This window comes from Piliocolobus tephrosceles, chromosome 16 (genome assembly GCF_002776525.5).
Source record: "Piliocolobus tephrosceles isolate RC106 chromosome 16, ASM277652v3, whole genome shotgun sequence".
Taxonomy (NCBI): domain Eukaryota; kingdom Metazoa; phylum Chordata; class Mammalia; order Primates; family Cercopithecidae; genus Piliocolobus; species Piliocolobus tephrosceles.
In genome coordinates this window covers 30,021,371-30,043,989 of record NC_045449.1, presented here as the reverse complement: position 1 = coordinate 30,043,989, position 22,619 = coordinate 30,021,371, and the positions used below count along the sequence as shown (strand labels likewise).

The 22,619-nt window shown below is 39.7% G+C and overlaps 1 protein-coding gene across 5 annotated transcripts in view; it reads right to left on the bottom strand.

Moving 5' to 3' along the window:
* The window catches only part of AP2B1 (adaptor related protein complex 2 subunit beta 1), a 140,024-nt gene that overhangs the window by 29,578 nt on the left and 87,827 nt on the right, over positions 1-22,619 (bottom strand). For all 5 annotated transcript variants that reach the window (XM_023190821.3, XM_026447590.1, XM_023190825.3 and 2 more), the window contains one exon: positions 15,988-16,117. In XM_023190821.3, coding sequence (XP_023046589.2) covers positions 15,988-16,117 — 130 coding nt within the window. The remainder of the gene's footprint in view (positions 1-15,987; positions 16,118-22,619) is intronic.

The window sequence follows — 22,619 nt, the reverse complement described above, 5'->3', positions numbered from 1 at the left end:
AAAAAAAAAAAAAAAAAAAAAAGAGAAGAAGAAGAAAAGAAATGTCAGCAAATTAAATCTCCAGAACACTAAAGATTAGATAAAGATTGTAAAGTGGTAATGAATAGACATTGCTTTAAAAGACTTTGGATTACACTGTCAAAATCACCATTGGGGCAGGAGAAAATAAGAATGACGAACCTTCAGGGCTGTCAAATGGGAGAAGTCCAAAGCACAGCAAGGTCAGAACTACTTAAATCAAATTTTGTTAACTATTTTGCAACTGAAATAGATTCTCAAGTACTGCTTTAAAAGAGAATCCCCTGCCCCGCCCCTGCAAAGCCATTTGGAAAAAGGGTGAGTAGGTCACAATTTTCATGAAAGACTATCTTTGTGGAGGGTAGAAAAAGTAACCCACCCATAGCCATCACTGCAGCCATCTATAACTGTGGAGGCCAGGCATGGCTCATCCCTGTCTGTGATCCCAGCAATTTGGGAGGCCAAGGCAGGAAGATTGCTTGAGCCCAGGAATTTGAGACCAGCCTGGGCAACATGGTGAGATTTCATCTTTACAAAAATAAAAATAAAAAATTAGCCAGGCATGGTGGTGCACACCTACAGTCCCAGCTACTGGTCAGGTTGAGGTGAGACAATAACTTGAGTCTGGGAGGTCGAGGCTGCAGTGAGCTGTGATCGCGCCACTGCACTCCTGCGTGGGAGACAGTGTGAGAACGCTGTTCCCTCCTTCCCCACCCCCAAAAAAAAGAAAAGAAAAGAAAGGTAAAGAAAACTAGGGAAGGTCAGGCTAAATTCACACCCTCAAAGTTGAAACACAAACTCCAGTGCAGCTGGGTGGTTCATTTTTTAAGTTTCATTAAGTGAGACTTAAAAAAATTCATTTCCAAAGTTGAATTTCAGTTTATGGGTCTCAGTCTTTTCACTCCTTATCTCTCAATTTCTAAATAATCATACCAATTTCCCACCAAAGCAAGCTTTCTAATAGCAAGTAAAGAAAAACCTGAAATTGAAAAGTACTAGACCCTTTTTAAAAAATCTATTTTTTTCTATTTAAAGGCAAAAGACTGTTTTGAGTATCTGAAAAAATTGTTTTCTTAAAAGCAAAGAGAAATAATGAATACCTATTGCCAAAAGACAACTTTTTTTGCCCTACCCTTTGAGACGGAGTCTTGCTCTGTCACCCAGGCTGGAGTGCAGTGGTGCGATCTCGGCTCACTGCAGCCTCTGCCTCCCGGGTTCGTGTGATTTTCCTGCTCAGCCTCCTGAGTAGCTGGGACTACAGGCTCATGCCACTACACCCGGCTAATTTTTGTATTTTTGGTAGAGATGGGGTTTCGCCAGGCTGGTCTTGAACTCCTGACCTCAAGTGATCCACCGCCCCAGCCTCCCAAAGTGCTGGATTACGGGCGGGAGCCACCGTGCCTGGCAGGCCCTTGCTTTTAAAGTTTGCCTCCTTACACCTTTGTGTTTATCAGGATTATGAAAAAGACAGGCTTTTCTGTTTTCACAGTAAAAAGGGCTTGTTCAGAGCCATTTCCTGTCAGGCATCTAAATTATTTTAGTTTTTCCTGAGGCTCCATAACATTTGTAAGAGCATCCTTGAACTTCTTCATTTACTGAGTTTGAGCTTCCAAATTTACTCTAGAAATATTAACCAAAATAGTCTAAGGCTCTTTAGGATAATAATTTAATAGTCGCATGGTGGCAATTTGGTTTTATTTTAAAGAGACATACAGATATAAGTTAGCAACAGAAAAAATTCCCAAAATGTGAGCACAGTTAACTTGTGCTATGTTCCTAGTCATCTCCAATTTTGAAAATAGGGTCCATTAATGTGCTGTGATCTTGCCTTTCCTAATATCAAGGAAGCAACAGCTTCTAATATTTGTTCTGCCTTCTTGAGAGAAAATGAATTTGTGATTATAGTCTTCAGATTAAACTTGGGACCAGGACCAGACCTATCCAGATAAAAGGGTATTATATTAGAGTCAGAGAACAGAATGCAAGGCTGCTGAGAAACAACAGGTAGAGGCTGTGTTTAGGGGGACTCTGTTAAGATGAAGAGATGGCCTTACTTAATTTGGTTCAAGAACTAGATGAATCTGATGTTGGTTAATACTTTCTTAAATGAAAGCAAAAAGACTCATGCAACAACAAATATTTATCTAGCACCTACTGTGTGCCAGACTTCATTCCAGGCACTGGGAGACAGAGCAGTGGGGGGAAAAACATAGACAAAAACTGCTGTTCCTTTGGAATTTGCATTCTAGTAGGAGAGGGGCAGGAGGTGATAATAAATAATTCAGTAGTAATTAAAATATAATGAAATGCTATGGGGTAAAAATAAGGGAGATTGGTAGTACTGGGAATGAACGGAGAAAACCTTATTAAAAAGGTACTATTTAGCCAGGCGTGCAGTGGCTCAGGCCTGTAATCCCAGCACTTTGGGAGGCTGAGGTGGGCGGATCACTTGAGGTTAGTTGTTCGAGACCAGCCTGGTCAACATGACGAAACTCCTGTCTCTAATAAAAATATAAAAATTAGCTGGGCATGGTGGCGGGCACCTGTAATCCCAGCTACTCGGGAGGCTGAACCTGGGAGGTGAAGGTTGCAGTGAGCCAAGATGGCACCATTGCACTCTAGCCTGGGCAACAGAGTGAGACTCTGTCTCAAAAAAAAAAAAAAAAAGAAAAGAAAAGAACTTATTCCTTCTATCTAACTGTATATTTGCAGCCATTAACCTACTTCTCTTCATTTCCCTCACCCCCCATCCTCTGGTAACTATCATTCTATTCTCTTTTTTGGGTACTACTTTAGTAAAAACCTAAAGGAAGTAAGTAAGCTATACAGATACGGAGATTGGGAGAAGGCACATTCCAGACAAGGACAACAGTCAATTAAAAGGTCATGAGGTGGCAGCATACTGTATTCTAAGATCAGTGAGGAGACCAGGGTGGCTACAGTGAAGGGGAGGAGTAACAGATGAACTCAATGAGGGAGTGAGAAAAAGGCATAGCTAGATCGCCCAAGGTCTTGGAGACCTTTGGTAAGATTTTGCCTCTTCTGCTTAGAAACTGTTAATGCAAATTCTTCCAGGTGGGGAGATGAAAGTTGCTTAATTCTTGCTATACCACTGGCTATACCGGTTATACTCAGGGTTACCTGAGTTTAACAGTAAACCCTACTTAGCAAATAGCTCAAGTTGTCCCTCAGCCCCAACCCACCCCTACTATTAACATAAATAGTATTCAAAGATGAGACAACAGCAACCAAGGGCACATCAGCCAGTACATGTAGCTGTGTAGCTGTCATTAAAGGGAAAAGATAAGACAGGTGCCTTTTGGCTTATCTGTCAGGCAGGCTGAAAGGCCTGTGAAATTATTGCTGGCTGTTTGTGGCAACTGAAACTATATACAGTAATTCTGTTGTAGGCTGCTAGAAGAAGAGAGGATTAGGGGCCAGTAAAAAAGATTGGTCAGTATAGTATCACAGGGGGATTATACATTGGCAGAAAGCAGTCACATATACATTTGCTGTAAGTTAGGTATCTGAGTATAATAGGTAACCTACCTGAGGGTTACCTGAGTGAAACAGGCCAGTGGTATAGCAAGAATTAAGCAACTTTCACGACTCTGATAGGACCATACCTATGTCACTGGCAGCTGTGTGCCTCACAGGGAACCCAGGGTCAAGGGGGAAAATCATGCTAAGATACACTGCATCTGTTCCTACTCCTGGGTAGCTTCCTCATTTAAGAAGTTTTATAAGTTAAACAAAATAAATCAAGAACTTATAGCAAATGTATATGTGACTGCTTTCTGCCAATGTATAACCCCCCATGATACTATATTGATCAACCCAGTTACTCTTCAGAAATCTTACTGGCCCCTAATCCTCTCCTCTTCTAGTAGCCTACAACAGAATCACTCTAAATAGTTTCAGTTGCCAGAAACAGTCAGCAATAATTTCATAGGCCTTTCAGCCTGCCTGACAGACAAGCCGAAAGGGACCAGTCTTTCTTTTTCCCTTTAATGATAGCTACACAGCTACATGTACTGCCTGATATGCCGTTGGTTGCTGCTGTCTCATCTTCGAACATTGTTTATGTTAATAGTCAGGGGTGGCGAGAGGTGGGTAGAGGGACAACTTGAGCTATTATTTGCTATGTGGGCTTACTGGGTTTTGTTTTGTTTTGTTTTTGGTTTTGGTTTTGAGATGAAGTCTCGCTCTGTTGCCCAGGCTGGAGTGCAATAGCACAATCTGGCTCACTGCAACCTCTGCCTCCTGGGTTCAAGCGATTCTCCTGTCTCAGCCTCCTGAGTAGCTGGAATTACAGGCGTGCGCCACCATGCCCAGCTAACTTTTTTGTATTTTTGTAGAGACAGGGTTTTGCCATGTTGGCCAGGCTGGTCTCAAACTCCTGACCTCAAGTGATCCACCTGCTTCGACCTCTCAAACTGCTGGGATTACAGGTGTGACTGTTAAACTTTAAAAATGCATTTAGGCTGGGTGCAGTGGCTCATGCCTGTAATTCCAGCACTTTGGGAAGCCAAGGCAGGTGGATGGCTTGAGCCCAGGAGTTCAAGACCAGCCTGGGAAACATAGCCGGACCTCAACTCTACAAAAAATTAAAAAAAAAAAAAAAAAAAAAAATCAGCTAGGTGTGGTGGCATGCATCTGTATTCCCAGCTACTTGGGAGGCTAAGGTGGGAGGATCACTTGAGTCCAGCAGGTTGAAGATGCAGTGAGCTGTATCTGTGCCCCTGAACTCCAACTTGGGAAGTTGAGTAAGACCCTGACTGAAAAAACAAACAAACAAAAACATTTAATAATACTGTACTGAATCAAAAAATCCTGAAGGCAAGACTAGAAAACTACCAGTTAAGGTGATTAAAATTCTACTCTAATTTAGTATGTCATAGAAGACCTAGTAGAAATTCAATAAAAGAACAGACTTCAGTAATAATAGGCAGTAATAGGTGTCAATCTAGAATCAAATCTAGGTTCTAGATATTAAGCATACATCCTCAGATTAGTTAGCTGCAAGTTAGAAATCAAATGGGTTCACGGTTGTGCCTATGTTCTGCCTGGTGGACAGTATAACTTTACATGGACAAAAGGAGGACACGTGGCTGTCAAGATGACTGGACAGATGGGCAGGCCACTGAACACAGATGCTGTCTCTGGGTAGTTCCACTGGGGAAGCAGGTCATATAGAGGGACATAAATTACTGTCAGAAGCACAGCGGGAGCTATGGAATCGAGAAGTTCTGTGCTTTCCTGTTCTGAGTACTTGCCCTTCAACTCCAGGGTTCCTGGAAAGGAAGGCTGCTACCAAGTCAAGGACCATCTTTCATTCACACACTTTTCAAAAGTGATTAGATAGTATTTTCCTTCAGTCTCCAAACTATAACTGATTCCAACTACATTTACCAGGGTCACTCCTTCTAAATGGATTTTCTTCTAAAATTAGAACAATAAAACTGACATTATATAAATGTCCTTCCATAAACTTAGGCTTTCCTAAAGTAGAAAAAAAAAAAAGAAAATAAATTCAGACAAAGAGTATGTTTTCATTACAGGCCCACCTGATTGACTTTCAGGCCCTGGGTACCTTGATTCAGAAACTTAATCTATAAAAATCTCAAAATGTAGAACTAGGATCTACAGACAGAACCTAAACGAAGACATTTTATTTCAGATAAACTACTAGGTGTGGTGGCTCACGCCTGTAATCTCAGCATTCTAGGAGGCTGAGGTGGGCAGATCACTTGAGGTCAAGAGTTTGAGACCATCCTGGCCAACATGCTGAAAAAACCTCGCCTCTACTAAAAATCCAAATAGCTGGGCGTGGTGGTGGGCACCTATAATCCCAGCTACTTAGGGGGCTGAGGCAGGAGGATCACTTGAACCTAAGAGGCAGAGGTTTTAGTGAGCAGAGATCACACCATTGTACTCCAGCCTGGGTGACAGAGTGAGACTCCGATTTCCCCCATCCCTGTCCCCTCCCCCCTCAAAAAAAGAAAACAAAAATAAAAAAACGCCAAATAAACAACTGCCTAACGGAGATTTATGAAGACAGAATGGGTCATATAGGGTAGTAAATCACTGGCGGCATTCACGTACGCACTGATTTTCCCATCACTGCCAATACAGAGTGAATTCCATCAAAAACAGATAGGGTTTGAAATAGACAAAATTAAAGACCAACCCTTCCAACTATGAGATTTTACATTCCTTATGTGTACATGGTCACACGGCTCAAAGCTTTTCTGCAGTTTTATTCAAATATGTATGGACCTTAATACTACAAAGCCTATGCATAACCCCTTCATTAAAAATAATGAATAATGCACTTTCTTCCCCATCTCGTTAAACATCATGCTATAGCAAAATATAAGAGAGTAAACATGAATGAGAGCAGGGTATGGCTCTCAAATTCAATCCAGCTGAGGAAAAATCTGAGTGAGTTCTCTGTAATTCCAACCTATAATATAGGTTTTTATCAGCTGGGACTAGAAAGAGGTAGCTATTTTACATCTAGAATTCAAAGTCCTCTACAGCATTACAAGGTTAAATCTAAAGACCACAAGGTTAAATCTATTTCTAATCATTTATTAAACTAGAAACATAAAACTGATTCCATTATTCATCATCAACTCCTCGCTTATAATCATGATAAAAAGATGGCTGTGAATTTAACAAATAAAAGCCCACAAATCACTTTTATTACCATTTTAGAACTACTGTGTGAAATTCATTATCCTTTCTCAGGACGTCAGCATGGATTTCTATTACCTGGGTAATCTGACCCAAGTTTGTAATATACTGAATATGAATATTGAATATGAATATGTAATATATTGAATTTCTCAGATGAGATTAAAGAATATGTTTATAGTCCTGATGGGACATGAAGAATATGTCAAACTGGAAGTAGCAATCTCAGTAAGTAATCTTCTATTTTATTTTTTGAGAGCACAATATTTTAATCTTTCATAATTAAGACTCCAGCACCTACATACTACTTATGGAATATTTAGGAGGAATATTTTTAGGTCTACAGGGATCATTTGGATAGCAGACCCAACAACGGATCCAACTGTCTGACGTGAGAACCTCTATATAGTTCCCAAAAGATCCACCACTTCAAGGACTCATTGTCTATTCAAGCAGCATCGTGGTCCCACAAATGCAATCAGTGTGTGCAGTCCTCAATTGTGGATCTTGGAAGACCAAAGAAGGCTTCAACACTGACTTGTTTGGCTTGCACAACAGTCAAAAAACGTCAGCAAATGCCAAGCTGGTTTGCTTCATTTGATGGAAGCTGCTGAAAAGGTCTTCCATTTGGAAGCGTCTACCAGTTTTTCTGGTATAATAGCTACAGCTGTGGGCTTTCTGAGTGTGAACGGACATATGCAAGACATGAAATACCAGGGACAAGCACCATCTGCAACTAACTGTCTCACAGGCTGGAATTACATGTAGGAGTAGCAAGGGACAGAATTTCCTCAGAGCCATATACTAGCAAAATTTGGCTGATAATGATCTTAAGACATGAGTAAACAGGATTGTAAGATCGTGTCCTTTGCAGCTAGTGTCTTCAACACTCTCTGTCCTAATCAAAGGTTAAACGAACAGACTGATGAATATTGCCTTGTTTTAGAAAGATATGCAAAGAAAAAAAAAAAAAAAACAAGAGACATTGTGTCTATTTCTTTTCTCTAATTAATATTCAGCCTCTCATTCAACAATGTTTACGTGAGATTTAAAGGCAATAAAGAGAGGGATAACAAAAACTATACCGGGGAAAGGGTTAATTCTTTCTCCACAGGTTCACTTCTAAGGTTCCTAATTATAAAGTTGTATAGCAGGAAGGAAAGAAAGAAAAAATTTTAAGGTGCTATCAGACCTCTAGGCAGAGATAGTAGATTGAAAAATCACATTTAAGTTTCTTTTCTCCTGGAAAGAGTTCTGCCATAACTAAAGCAAAATAAAAAATTTTCAAGGTATAAATTCATAGAGATAGTAAGAAAAAGATATAACAGCAACAATATCTTGGTACCTGGAAAGCAGATGGATTAGCAATACTACCACAGAATTCTCAAAGGCTTAGGACTGGTAGCACCTCTGGAACTGTATGGTGGGGAGTGTTAAAAGAGAGAGGATTAAGATGTCAATAAGATTTCTAGATCCCAACCTCGATTCTATACTGCTGGACAACTCTTAGGTCTCTAGGCCCTGCATAAAACTGAAGATTGATTCTTTTGGAGATGATAAAATAGAAGGCACGTAGAAGTAAAAGCCAAACATGGCTGAGGGGTGGTGAATGAAATGAATTAATGCATACTGAATGCTAAGACTCTCCAGCCCTCTTTCCCAACTTAGCTCCCCATGAGGCTGGCAGAAAGCCTTTCTATTCTAGACAGAGACTTAAAGATAACTTTTGAAAGAATCGAGCCAGCCCAGAGAGGAAAATTCAGCAAAAAATCAAATGGAAATCCTAGAATTAAAAAGTACAATATCTGAAATGAAAATGCTCTGGATTAGTTTAACAGAAGGTTGTTACCTATAGAAGAAAGAAGCAGTGTACTTGAAGACGGATCAATAGGAATTATCCAATCTGAAGAACAGAGAGAAAAAAAGATTAAATTTAAAAAAAGCAGCCTCAGTGATCTGAGGGATGACATTAAGTGGTCTAACACATATGTAACTGGAGTTCTAGAACGAGAGAAGAGACATAATGAGGTAGAAAAAAAATCTGAAGAATGACAAAACATTTCCAAAATTGGGGAAAACTATCAACTTGCAGATCCAAGCTCAGTGAGCTCCAAGCCAGAGAAATACAAGAAAAACACCTACATACATAATAGTCAAACTGCTGAAAACCAAAGGTAAAAGAAATACGGAAGAGGAGGCTACAGATTGGCACCGCCAACAGAACTTTCTAAAGTAAAGTAAATGTTCTACTCCTGCACTACTGTCCCATCTAGTTACCATTAGCCACACATGTATTTGAAATGCGGCTGATGCAATGATGAAACTGAATTTGTTTGATTTAATTTCAATTTACATAGCCACATGTGGCTAGTGGCTATCACATTAAACAGTGTAGCTAAAGAGACTTAAGAGCTATCAACCCACCATAATATGTGCACTTTATTGATTCAAACACAAAGTAATAATAAAACAAAAAAAATTACAATAAAATCTGAACATTGATTCGATATGTGGTATTAAGGAATTCTTGCTAATATTTTAAGTTGTGAGAATAGTTACCGTAGTTAAATTTTTTAAAAGAGACCTGTTTTAAAGATATATACTGAGCTAGGCATGGTAGCTCATGTCTGTAATCTCACGAGAGAGGATCACCCAACGTCAGGAATCCGAGACCAGCCTGGTCAACATGGTGAAACCCTGTCTCTACTAAAAATACAAAAATTAGCCAGGTATGGTGGCATGTGCCTGTAATCCCAGCTACTCGGGAGGCCAAAACAAGAGAATCACTTGAATCCGGGAGGCAGAGGTTGCAGTGAGCTGAGATCACACCACTGCACTCTAGCCTGGGCAGCACAGCGAGACTCCATCTCAAACAAACGAGCAAACAAACAAAGAGAAAAAAAACGAGACCTACTGAAATATTTACAGATTAAGTGATATAAATTTCTGGGATTTGCTTCAAAAGAATAGAGTAGGGTTATGGGAAGGGGTATAAATGATATTAACCATGGATAATTATTGAAGCTGGATGATGGATACACAGGGACTCATTATACTATTCTGCTTATTTCTGTAATGTTAAAAATATTTCATACAAAAGTTTTTTTTTTTCTTTTTGAGATAAAGGCTCACGGCTCATTGTGTCACACAGGCTGGAGTGCAGTGGCGTGATCTCAACTCACTGCAACCTCTGCCTCCCTGGCTCAAGCAATTCTCCTGCTTCAGCTTCCTGAGTAGATGGGACTATAGGCGTGTGCCACCATGCCTGGATAATTTTTGTATTCTTAGTAGAGATGGGGTTTCGTCATGTTGGCCAGGCTGGTCTTGGACTCCTGGCCTTAAGTGATTGCCCTCCTTGGCCTCCCAAAGTGCTGGAGTTACACGTGTGAGCTACTGTGCATGTCCCCATAAACAAGGTTTTAAAAAGTAGAGCAAAAGGAAAAAGGGATGGAAAATAGGAGGGGAAAACAGAGTCAGTCCAGGAGAATCAATATCCAAATAGCAAGACTTCTGATAAGAAATAGAGAAAATGAAGGGGAGAGCATCAGCAAAGAAGTTAAAGAAAAATTCCTTGACTTGAAGGACATGAGTTTCCGGTTTTAAAGAACCCAATGAGTACCCAGCATGATGGGTGAAAAGACAGTCAGAGTTACAATGAGGCATATCATTGTGAAATCTGAAACACTGAGGACAAAGTACAAGCTTTCATTGAGAAAAAAACAGGGTAAAGGCAAGGATCAAGAATCAGAACGGCTTCTGATTAGGAGGAAAATGATTTCTAACCTAGAATTTTATATAGCAGCTGTCAAACAAGTATGAAGACAGACTAAAAGAGACATTTAAAAACATGTAAAGGCTCAAATCTATGGAATAGTCTACATACCTATTCTCAGGAATCTACTGGAAAATGTGTTTCATCAAAAGAGGGAGTAAACCAAGAAAAGGACACTGTAATAGGAGATCCTGAGTATGAGAGAGCTGATGAAGGCAATGAATCCCCAGGGTTAAGATGAAAGGAGGTCCCAGGAAGACAGCTATGTTCCAGGCATTCAAGTAAATCAGTCTAGAAGAGACTTTAAGAGACGGAAACTGATAGTATACTTTGAAGGGTCCGATCTCAATGGAATTTGGGATTAAATTATAGTTAAAAACACCAACAGAAATGAGTATTAACTCCAATTATCTACAAAAAGTTTTGTTGAGGAAAAATCACTTTAATACATGGCTCAGCTTCAAAGAGTATATACAGTCATAATAATGTAAACACTGGGCAGGGTGTGGTGGCTCATACCTGTAATTCCAGCACTTTAGGAAGCTGAGGCAGGAGGATCACTTGAGCCCAGGAATTTCAGACCAGCCTGGGCAACACAGTAAGACCCCATCTCTACATAAAAATAAAAAATTAGCCAGGCGTGGTGGCACACACCTGTAGTCCCAGCTACTTGAGATCCTCCTAAGGCAGGAGGATCGCTTGAGCCTAGGAGTTTCAGGCTGCAATGAGCCATGATTGTACTACTGCACTTCAGCCCGGGTGACCAAGCAAGATTTTATCTCTAAAAAAAAAAAAAGAAAAAAAAATTGATGTAAACATTGAACACTGATTTAAGTACATTTTAAGATAGTTCTATCAGAAAAAATGGGAACATGAAAAGTATGCAGATGATGGCAGTGAGTGGGGAGATGTACAGGAATACCTACAACAGAAAAATCCAGCTGGGTGTGGTGGCTCGCACCTGTAATCCCACCGCTTTGGGAGGTCAAGGTGGGAGGATTGCTTGACCCCAGGAATTTGAGACCAGCCTAGGAAACATGGAAAGCCCCTGTCTCTACAAAAAATTAAAAAATATACGCTTTGGGAGGCCGAGACGGGCAGATCACGAGGTCAGGAGATCGAGACCATCCTGGCTAACACGGTGAAACTCCGTCTCTACTAAAAAAATATATATATAAAAAACTAGCCGGGCGAGGTGGCGGGCGCCTGTAGTCCCAGCAACTCGGGAGGCTGAGGCAGGAGAATGGCGTAAACCCGGGAGACAGAGCTTGCAGTGAGCTGAGATCTGGCCACTGCACTCCAGCCTGGGTGACAGAGCGAGACTCCGTCTCAAAAAAAAATATATATATATATATATAATTTAGCTGGGTGTGGTGGTGTGCTCCTGTGGTCCCAGCTATTTGGGAGGCTGAGGTGGGAGGATTGCTTGAGCCCAGGAGGTGAAGGCTACAGTGAGCCATGACTGCACCATCAGCCTGGGTGACAGAGTGAGACCCTATCTCAAAAAAATAAAAATAAAGAAAAATCCAGAAGTCCAAATATGAGCATGTTACTTAGGTAATTATTGAAAGAATCAAAAGAGGTGAACAAAATTGGCTTTGTGGAAGGAGATATTGGAGGTCTTGTTAGGGAGAAAAGTCTGGGGACTGGGTTTTTCTTAAATAACTGTAGAATTAGTTGGCTCTTTAAACTGTGCCTTTGTCATCCTGAAAACTTGAAAGAATGATGCTATCAATGTTCTCATAAGAGTTTATGGCCCTGTGAAAACAGAGGCCAAGCAGCTGTGGGAACTCTGCAGCATCTACATAAAGACCATAAGCATGACCCTGGAGATGAACACATGTTAAATCATAATTCCACTGTCTCCTTACAGACACTGACTTGAAAAAGCAGTCACTTGCCAGGTGTCAAGTTTGAAGAAGTTCACGGGGAAAATGTTTCTAAGCACAACTAACACATGAAATGAGAAACAGGGACATCAGAGTCAGAGAAAACTCATTTAAAGGAAATACATTTAGACTCTTACTAAGGTTTTTGCTTTATTTAAGCAGAGAGAATCAATTCTCTTTTCAAGGAATATAACTATGTGATATAAATAAACTCAAGAAAGGCTCCCAGTAGGAGCAAGCTTAACTTTACTTTGTATAATGTCTATAAGTTGATTCACAAAAGCTTTTACAGTCAATATCAGTATAGCAGAAAAATTCTTCCAGGTTCAAATCTCTACTAGGTATTTAATTCCCATATTTAAGGCATAATGTATTTTACATTAAGAATGAATGGGCAGGGCATGGTGGCTCACGCCTGTAATCACAGCACTTTGGGAGACAGAGGCAGGTGGATCACCTGCGATCAGGAGTTCAAAACTAACCTGGCTAACATGGCGAAACCCGTCTCTACTAAAAATACAAAAATTAGCTGGGTGTGGTGGCGTGCACCTGTAATCCCAGCTACTCAGAGGCTGAAGCAGGAGAATCGCTTGAATCTGGGAGGCAGAGGTTGCAGTGAGCCAAAATTGCGCCATTGTATTCGAGCCTGGGTGACAAGAGTGAAACTCTGTCTCAAAGGAAAAAAAAAGAACGAATGGTATCTTTTTAACTTTTAAATAGTGTTTCAAATAGTCTATAAGCCAATAAGTAGTAATGAGTGTTTTGATGAAAAGATTTTATAATAAGTTTTATACTACAGTTCTGGCAGCTGGGCTTGATTTAATTGTTCTACACATTGATATTAAATTAGCCAAAACAGCTAAAACCCACATGGAATTCAAAATTTCATTTCCTCAATCCCCAACATTTTTTTCCCCCCGATTTCATGGTCTGTAGTACTAGAAAAATACTAATTTTCCCACATGAGCTCTTGAATGTAAACATTATACAAATATATATAAAAGCTAGATCTTTATCTGGCTTTATCAGGATCTATATAGTTTAACCTTGTTGGAATGATGTTTTGATTTTCTTCTTGTTCATATGGGGAAAAAGGCAGAACGGAAGCTGAAATCTAAAGTATCCTACACATCCCTAAGCTAGCCATTAATTTCAACTCACCAGCATACACTAAGTAGAGCTGCTCACAGGGGGAAAAAGTTTTTCTCTTTTCAAGTTTTGTTTACCATCTCCATTGGGAAATGCCAATTAATGAGAAAACAGCCACAATTATGACATCCCCAAAAGAAGAGAATCCAAGGGGGAAACTTGAAAAATCAGTAGTTAACTATAGATGGAAAAATTTAAAGGTTGCTTCTTATAATATCAGGTTTATGAAAATTAAAACTTACTAGTTCTAATATCATATCAATACTTTTGAGGACAGGGTTGGACTAAGATTAAGCTTCTCTTGTGAGGATTCCTATTCAGGAGTTAGTCAAATGGAAATGCCAGTAGGAAAGTAAACTGACATTCATTAATTTGTTTATTGTTTCTTTTCTTTTTTTCTTTTCATTTTAAGAGCAGAAAATTTGCCCTGGTTTCTGTGACCCAAATTTTCTTTCCTGCTTATGAGGTAAAGCATTCTTGCGTGCATGCTGACTGTCCTCAAATATTAGGCTTGAGGCTCTGTGGCCAATGGGAGGTTAGATTTCAATGAAAAGGGAACAGATGTAGATTTGGGTTAAGTTTCTTCAGGATCCTGTGCTGGAAAAGCCCCTTAACACATTACTGTCATCATAGTAACAGCCAATTCCATCTGCGTAGTAATCCTTGCTTTATTCTTCTTGTCTGAGCCAAGTTATATTGTGACTCACTCGTCTACCCTCTCAATCGTTACTCCCTTTGCTGAAAAAAAGGCAGTCAACTACTGTGGCAACAAGGTAGTTAGTGAACTGGCAAACAGGCCTGTTGCGCTGGTATTTAAATGACTGAAGAATGTTTACTTTTAACTCCAAGATACTTTACTCTTGACATCTCACTATCAGTACTAGTATCTTACACTGGTATTTCTAGAAGATTAAACAATGGGATCCCACCTGTCTTGACTGGAAAGTGGAAAGCTGACATTTTTCTTTCATCATTTTAAATATATTTCATAGTCTCATTCAGACTGTACTATCTTAAGTTCTTAGTGGGGGTGGGGACAGTACCAGTCCTCCTCTTTGCAATGTCTTTTGACTATCCTTCACAGTGCATCTTTCTCTCTCTCTCCTGTTAAATTGTGAGCTCACTTTCAGTAGAGATTTTCTTTTCAGTTGGGGGTATTGAAGCCCTTAAATTTTACAACTGTTGTTAAAGGGCTACTTTGTATTTGCTTCTGACAGGACTCTAGGTTTCACCAGTCCTGGGCCAATTTTACATTAATGTATTGATTTGGAGGTTACTACATCTACATAAGTAGTGTAAATTTGGACTATATAACTCATCTATGGTATTGATTGGGCCTTGAATTTCTCATAAGGGGCTATACCCAGAACCCTGCTTAGAACTTTCCTATCATTTTTGGGGAATGGCGAAAACATTTTCCTAGTTCTCCTTTCTTTGAGGGAGCTGCCCTTCCAGGGTCTCTGCTTTATGCAGGGATCAATTACAGTTCCCCATTTCAGGGTAGCCCAAGGCTTTCTTGCTGTTCTTGTGAACATTAAAACCATAACCGCTAGCAATCTCCAGGGTTGCTACAGCTCTGACTTATGAGCTTACTGCTCTGCTTTCACACTGCCTGAAGCCCAGAAGGTTTATATTTCAAAGGAAACTTCAAGGTAGGTGAAAACTGAATGAAATTCTAAGCTGATACCCAAGCAATCTAAAAAATTCAACATTTTCAAGATAAAGAGGATCTTGTAGACCAGATAAAATTCCTCTAAGATGCTGTTATACTTATCATAGATATATGCTAATGGGGTCTTGTGGTCCAGTGTTCAATGATAACCTCCCTATAAATCTCTTCTTATATGAATGACATCCAAATTTTGCTGTAAAAGTCTTAAGGAAAAAAGGTGTACAAATAAGGAAGAAAAAAGTTTCTAAATGTTTGTTGAGTAAAAGAATGAATATCTATGTCATGCATGACTTTTGTTTTTCTTAACAACAAAACATAAAACTCTCATCCACAAGGATTTATCTCAAATCCTATTCCATGACTAACTCAAACCTCAGGAAGAAAGAGGGACTTTTTTACATGTAAATGAAAAATTGGGCTGGGCACGGTGGCTCACGCCTGTAATCCCAGCACTTTGAGAGGCCCATGTGGGCAGATTACTTGAGGTCAGGAGTTCGAGACCAGCCTGGCCAACATGGTGAAACCCCATCTCTAGTAAAAATACAGAAATTAGCCAGGTGTGGTGGCTTGGACCTGTAATCCTAGCTACTTGGGAGGCTGAGGCAGGAGCATCGCTTGAACACAGGAGGCAAAGACTGCAGTGAGCCGAGATCGTGCCACTGCACTCCAGCCTGGGCAATAGAGCGAGACTCTGTCTTTAAAAATAGTAATAATAATAATAATTAATAATAATAATAATAATAGGCAAGATATTAACTTGTACCACCTGAGTGAAGTAAAACTCTGACCTGGAGGTTATTCAGAGGTTCCATCTTCATGACTGGGCCCAAGGTATTGAGAGGCAGGGAGACATCAATGCTCTGGTTTGGCATCAGTGGTGTATGGATGGCCAGAGGAGTGCTGGGGATGACACCAAAGCTAGAAGAGGGGATACATAAATCACAGAGGTTAATCAAGAGGCAGGATTTAGGCTGGGTGTGGTGGCTCACGCCTGTAATCCCAGCATTTTGGGAGGCTGAAGTGGGTGGATCACCTGAGGTCAGTCAGGAATTCAAAATCAGCCTGGCCAACATGGTGAAAGCCCGTCTCTACTAAAAATACAAAACATTAGCCAGACATGGTGGCGGGTGCCTGTAACCCCAGCTACTTGGGAGGCTGAGGCAGGAGAATCGCTTGAACCTGGGAGGCAGAGGTTGCAGTGAGCCAAAAGTGCGTCATTGCACTCCAGCCTGGGCAATAAGACCAAAACTCCATCTCAAAAAAGAAAAAAAAAAGAGGCAGGATTTTGTCATATCTTTGAGTTTTAATGGCATTTTGCTCCATTAAAAGGAAAACTTTTTTTTTTTTTTTTGAGATAGGGTCTCATTCTGTCACCCAGGCTGGAGCAAAGTGGCGTGATCTCAGCTCACCATAGCCCTCACCTTCCAGGTTTAAGCGATCCTCACACCTGAGTCCCCCAGGTAGCTGGGACTATAGGCATGTACCATCATGCCATGCTAATTTTTGTACTTTTAGTAGAGATGGGGATTCACCGTATTGGCCAGGCTGGTCTCAAACTCTTGAGCTCAAGTAATCTAGTCATCTTGGCCTCCCAAAGTGCTGGGATTACAGGCAAGGAAACAAAATTTTTAATGCAATTAAATAAAAGGGGTAGCAGGAATCAAGGTGCTCAATTCCAATTTGCTGTAACATTGGTTACATCGTAACTTCTGTTTTCCATTAAATGGATTTGAGGAAGAAAATATTCATAAATGCAGAACTGCTTTGCTAGTGCTATGACTCTGAAAGTTTCTTCTCTTTAAAAGAAGGGACAGGTTTGATACTATCATTTTTAATAAGTCTTCCCTTAGATAATTCTTCGGAGAAAGAAGAATTAAGAATTTCCACCCTGAGGCCAGGTGTGGTGGCTCACGCCTGTAATCCCAGCACTTTGGGAGGCTGAGGCAGGAGGGTCACTTAATATAATGAGACCCTGTCTTTACTGCCCACCACCCACCAAAAAAAAGTAATGAAAGAAAACAAATTAGCTAGGCATGGTGGCACATGCCTGTAGTTCTAGCTACTCTGGGAGCTTGGGGGCTGAGGGAGGAGAATAGCTTGCTTGATCCCAGGCATTAGAGGCTGCAGTGAATTGTGACTGCATCACTGCAGTCCAGCCTAGATGACAGAGCGAGACCCTGTCTTTAAAAAAACAAAACCAAAAAAACCCCAAAACCAATTTCTACTCTGTAAAGAGAAGTACAATAAATTATTTTGCAGGCCGGATAACCTGCCTGATAAGTCCAGAGGATTATTTACTGGTAATTCTCACTTTCCTTTTTTTTTCACTTACATAGGACATAATCACTGGGAAAGAGCTAGTCTAAATGGAATTGACTGGCTTATAAATTCCAAATAGTTAGGGTAAGTTGTGGAGCCAAACATGGCCACTTTCTAAGCTTCAGGCAGGCAATGAATAGCCACTAGTTTTCTCCAGGAAAACTTGTTTAATAATACAAGAATGGTAAAGAGATGGGAAACTCAGCCTGCATCTGAAGTTAAATAGAAAACAAATACATGTGTGGGAAGGCAGATGATCTGAGAAGCATAAGGATAAAATTTTATAGGCTGGGGCTGGGGACAGTGGCTCACAATTGTAATCCCAGTTCTTTGGGAGGTGGCAGTGGGTGGATCACTTAAGGCCAGGAGTTCGAGACCAGGCTGGCCAACATGGTGAAACCACATTTCTACTAAAAATACCACAAAAATTAGCTGGGTAGTAGGCACCTGTAATCCTAGCTACTCAGGAGGCTGAGGCAGGAGAATCGCTTGGACCTGCGAGGTGGAGGTTGCAGTGAGCCAAGATTGCGCCATTGCACTCCAGCCTGGGCGATAGAGCAAGACTCTGTCTTAAAAAAAAAGAAAAAAAGAAAAAAATTATAGGCTAGGCATGGTGGCTCACGCCTGTAATCCCAACACTTTGGGAGACCCAGGCCAGGCAAGTGGATCACTTGAGCCCAGCAATTCAAGACCAGCTTGGGCAACATAGAGAAACCCTGTCTCTGGAAAAAAATTATAAAATTAACTAAAGAGTTTATACAAGCTGGTGCAGTGGCTCACACCTGTAATCTCAGCACTTTGGGAGGCCGAGGCGGGTGGATCACCCGAGGTCGGGAGTTCGAGACCAGCCTGGCCAATATGGTGAAACCCTATCTCTACCAAAAAATAAAAAAAAAAAATTAGTCGGGCGTGGTGGTGGGTGCCTGTAATCCCAGCTACTGGGAACCCGGGAGGCGGAGGGTGCAGTGAGCCAAGATCACGCCACTGTACTCCAGCCTGGGCAACAAGAGTGAAACTCTGTCTCAAAAAAAGTAAAAATAAAAATAAAAATAGAAAAAGAGTTTACACAGATACTCTTTCAAGAGTTAAGAGTGGCTAAAGAAATATTTTCTTTTTCCTAAACTACACCTTAAGAGTACCAAATTGTAATAATGAAATCATCTTGAGAATTCATATCACTCATTTAGGGATAATAGTTATAAGGCAAAAAACCATTTTATTCTTTTTATTTTGCTCTCACAGTCATCAAAATTCTGTCATTAAGTCAATATTGGGAAACATGGCAGCAGCATAGTTCCAAATCTTCCAAGTGCTCATCTGAGAAATGAAATAGAGGAAACAAAGAGGGAGAAAAAAGTCCCTATAAAGCTGTAATTTCACCTTCTCCAAAACTACTAGTTAAAGAAAGCCCACAGAACTGGTGAGATGCTCTGGTGATACAGTAGGAAAGCACAAGGAGTTCAGAGGAAACCAGCAGTAGTAGCAGGTCTCAGAGACTGACCACAAATATCCATTCTCAGAAGAGAGCCCCATTCCCAGAATAGACCAAGATCAAACAGGAGCAACATATGAATAAGGTTGGAGAAAAAAAAAAGGTAGCAAGTCCCTTTCTACCAAGGGAGCCCTGGAGAGGAAAGAGCTCAAAAAGCACCACCTTCTAAAGAGGAAACAAACACCTTGGAAGACAGGACTTGAAGGCAAAGATCAGCCCTCTAGAATCAAGTTAGATTCAGAGAGGCTAAGAAGCTGTGGCTACACCACAGCAAAGAAGGAAACGTTCTTGAGGAGCAAAGTCTAAAAAACTACTCTGCCTATCTTCCTTTTCTATAGAAATCTACTAATAGCTACTTCTGCAAATTCCAACTCATTCAAATATGAGTATCAAAATGGTAAAAAATATAGCAACTATTCAAAGCCCTAGTATAAAAAAGTGGAAGGACAGCAGTACAACTTCCTTAATGACAAACAAAACATACTTCAAAAAACAAAACAAACAAACAAACAAAAAACAGTGCTAGCTACCAAGGAAGACCACACAACAGTAAAAAAAAAACATCTGGGGAAGGGATGACCAGATAATGTGAGGTGAGGGCCAGACAACAGGAAAAGGTAAAGGGAGCCAATCCAACTCAGGAAAGAAATAATAAAACAAGTAAATCATGTCAGAAATGAAGACTAAATATATCATGAACACGGATGTAAAAAAATTTTTGCCAATGAACTCCATCAATACACAAAAAAAGACAACACATCCTAACCAAGTAGGATTTATCCCAGGAATACAAGGTTGGTTTAACATTTGAAAAATCAACTGATGTAATCCATTATATTAATGGACTAAAAAAGTTCACATAATCATTTTAGTAAATGCAGAAGAGGCATCTGGCAAAATTTAATACCCATTCATAATAAATCTCAGAAAACCAGGAACAGAATGAAATTTCCTCAAGCTCTACAAAAAAAACCTATGGCTAACGTTACACTTAATGATGAGAGACTGAATGCTTCTCCCATGAATTAGACCATTTTTCTTACCACTCCTACCCAACATTTACTGGAGGTTCTGTTAGTACAATCAGGCAAGAAGAAAAAAATAAAAGGCATAAGATTGAACAGGAAAAGATAAAACTGTCTCTTTTTATAAATAACATGATTTATTTATGTAGAAAACTATAAGGAATTTACAAAAAGGCTATTAGAAAGAAACAGTAAGTTTAACAAAGTTGCAGGAGACAAGTTCAATATATAAAAATCAATTATATTTCTATATACTAGCAACAATAAAAAATTAAAATTAAAAATACTATTTACTGCTGGCCCCAGTGGCTCACACCTGTAATCCCAGCACTTTGGGAGGCCAAGGGCGGGCAGATCACCTGAGGTCAGGAGTTCAAGATCAGCCTGGCCAACATGGTGAAACCCTGTCTCTACTAAATATACAAAAATTAGCTGGGCATGGTGACGGGTGCCTCTAATCCCAGCTACTCAGGAGGCTGAGGCTGGAGAAATGCTTGAACCCAGGAGGCAGAGGTTACAGTGGGCAGAGATCATGCCATTGCATTCTAGCCTGAGTGACAAGAGAAAAACTCTCTCTCAAAAAAAAAAAAAACAAAAAAAAAACTATTTACTATACATCAAAAATCTGAAATACTTAAATCTGACAAAAGGTGTGTAAGATTTGTGCATAAAAAATTATAAAACATTGCAAACAGAAATTTAAGACCCAAACAGAGATATACTATGCTAATGGATTAGAAGACTCAATACTGCTTAGATGTCAATTCTCCCCCAAATTGATCTACATATTCACTGCAATTCCAATAAAAATCTCAGCTTTTTTTGTAGAAACTGACAAGCTGATTCTAAAATTTACAGGGAAATGTAGAAGACCAAGAACACCTAAAACAAGTTTTGAAAAGAAACAAAGTTGCAGGACGTCTGCCATCTGATTTCAAGACCTATTATGGAAAAAATTTTTACATTGACTCTTGATTTACGACATACTTAAAAATGATCTCAAAGTGAATTTTGAAACTAAATGTAGGAACAAAAACTGTAAGGCTTATATTTAAAAACATGCCAAAAAAATCTTTGTAACCATAGGGTTAAGCAAAGATTTCTTAGAACACAAAAAGCATAAGCCATAAAAAGAAAAAACCAGATGAACCTGACTTTATTGAAAACTTTCAACTGGGTGCAATGGCTTATGCCTGTATTTCCTGCACCTTGGGAGGCCAAGGCAGGATGACTACTTGAGCCCAGGCCATTGAGACCAACCGGGGCAACACAGTGGGACCCCATCTCTACAAAAAATAAAAAAAATTAGCTGGGTGTGGTGGTGCACAGGTGTAGTCCTAGCTACTCAGGAGGCAGAGGTGGGAGAATCACTCAAGCCTAGGAGTTCGAAGCAATAGTAGGCCTTGATTGTGCCACTGCACTCCAGCCTGGGTGACAGAGCCAGACTCTGTCTCAAACAAACAAACAAACAAAAACACCCTTTTGTTTTTTTGAAGACATTATTAAGAAAAGGCAAGCCATGGACTGCAAAAAAGTATTTGCAACAAAGGATTTGTATCCAGAATATACAAAGAACTTTAACAACTCAATAAGACAATCTTCTCTCTCCCCCAAGAAACAACAAAAAGTAAAGATTTGAGCAGATACTTAAGTGAAAGATATAAAAATGACCAATATGCTTATTTAAAAAAAAAGCTTAAAATTAGTAGTCATTAGGGAAATGCAAATTAAAATGAGACACTACTACACAGCGACAAGAATGGCTAAAATTGGTGAGGATGTGGAACAGCTGGAATTCTCAAGCTTACCATATAACCTAGCAATAACATTCCTAGTTATTTACCAAGGAAAATCAAAAACATATGTCCAACCAAAGATGTGTACACAAATGTTCATGGCAACTTTATCATAAAGATGAAACTGAAAACAACCAAACTCCCCCAACTTGTGAGCACGTCAACAAACTGTATATTCATCAATGGAGTATTATTTAACAACAAAAGTGAAATCAAATGCTGATATACGTATTTCAAAAGCATGATGCAAAACGAAAGAAACCACACAAGATTCCATATTATGTAATTTCATTTATAAAAAAATTATAGAAAAGGTACAATTATAGTGACAAAAAGACTGACATACAAAGAACAAGGAAACAGACACCATAGTAAACATGGTAAGAAACAGAATAGAAATGAGAAAAAGCAAAAAAACCCAAAAACCAAAAAACAAAAAAAAACTACAAGAGAAACAGGATTTGCAATCACCACCAATTATGAAGTCTTTCTACCAGAATATGAGCCTAAATCTGATAAATCTATAATCTGCCTCCAATTTACACGTAGAATCAGCAAGATTTGAGATTGTGGGAAACTCCACACATAAAAGGCTTAATTTCTTCTACAGATAAATTTTAAGGAACAAAACAGAGAGGGAGGAGGAGATAGATTTTAAGGAACAAAACAGAGAAGGACGAGGAACCTATAGATTTAAAGGGCCTTAAGGCACTTATTAAATAATTGCAATGTATGGGACCTTACTGGGACCCTGTTCAGACAAAGCAAACAGTACAAAAACATTAGAC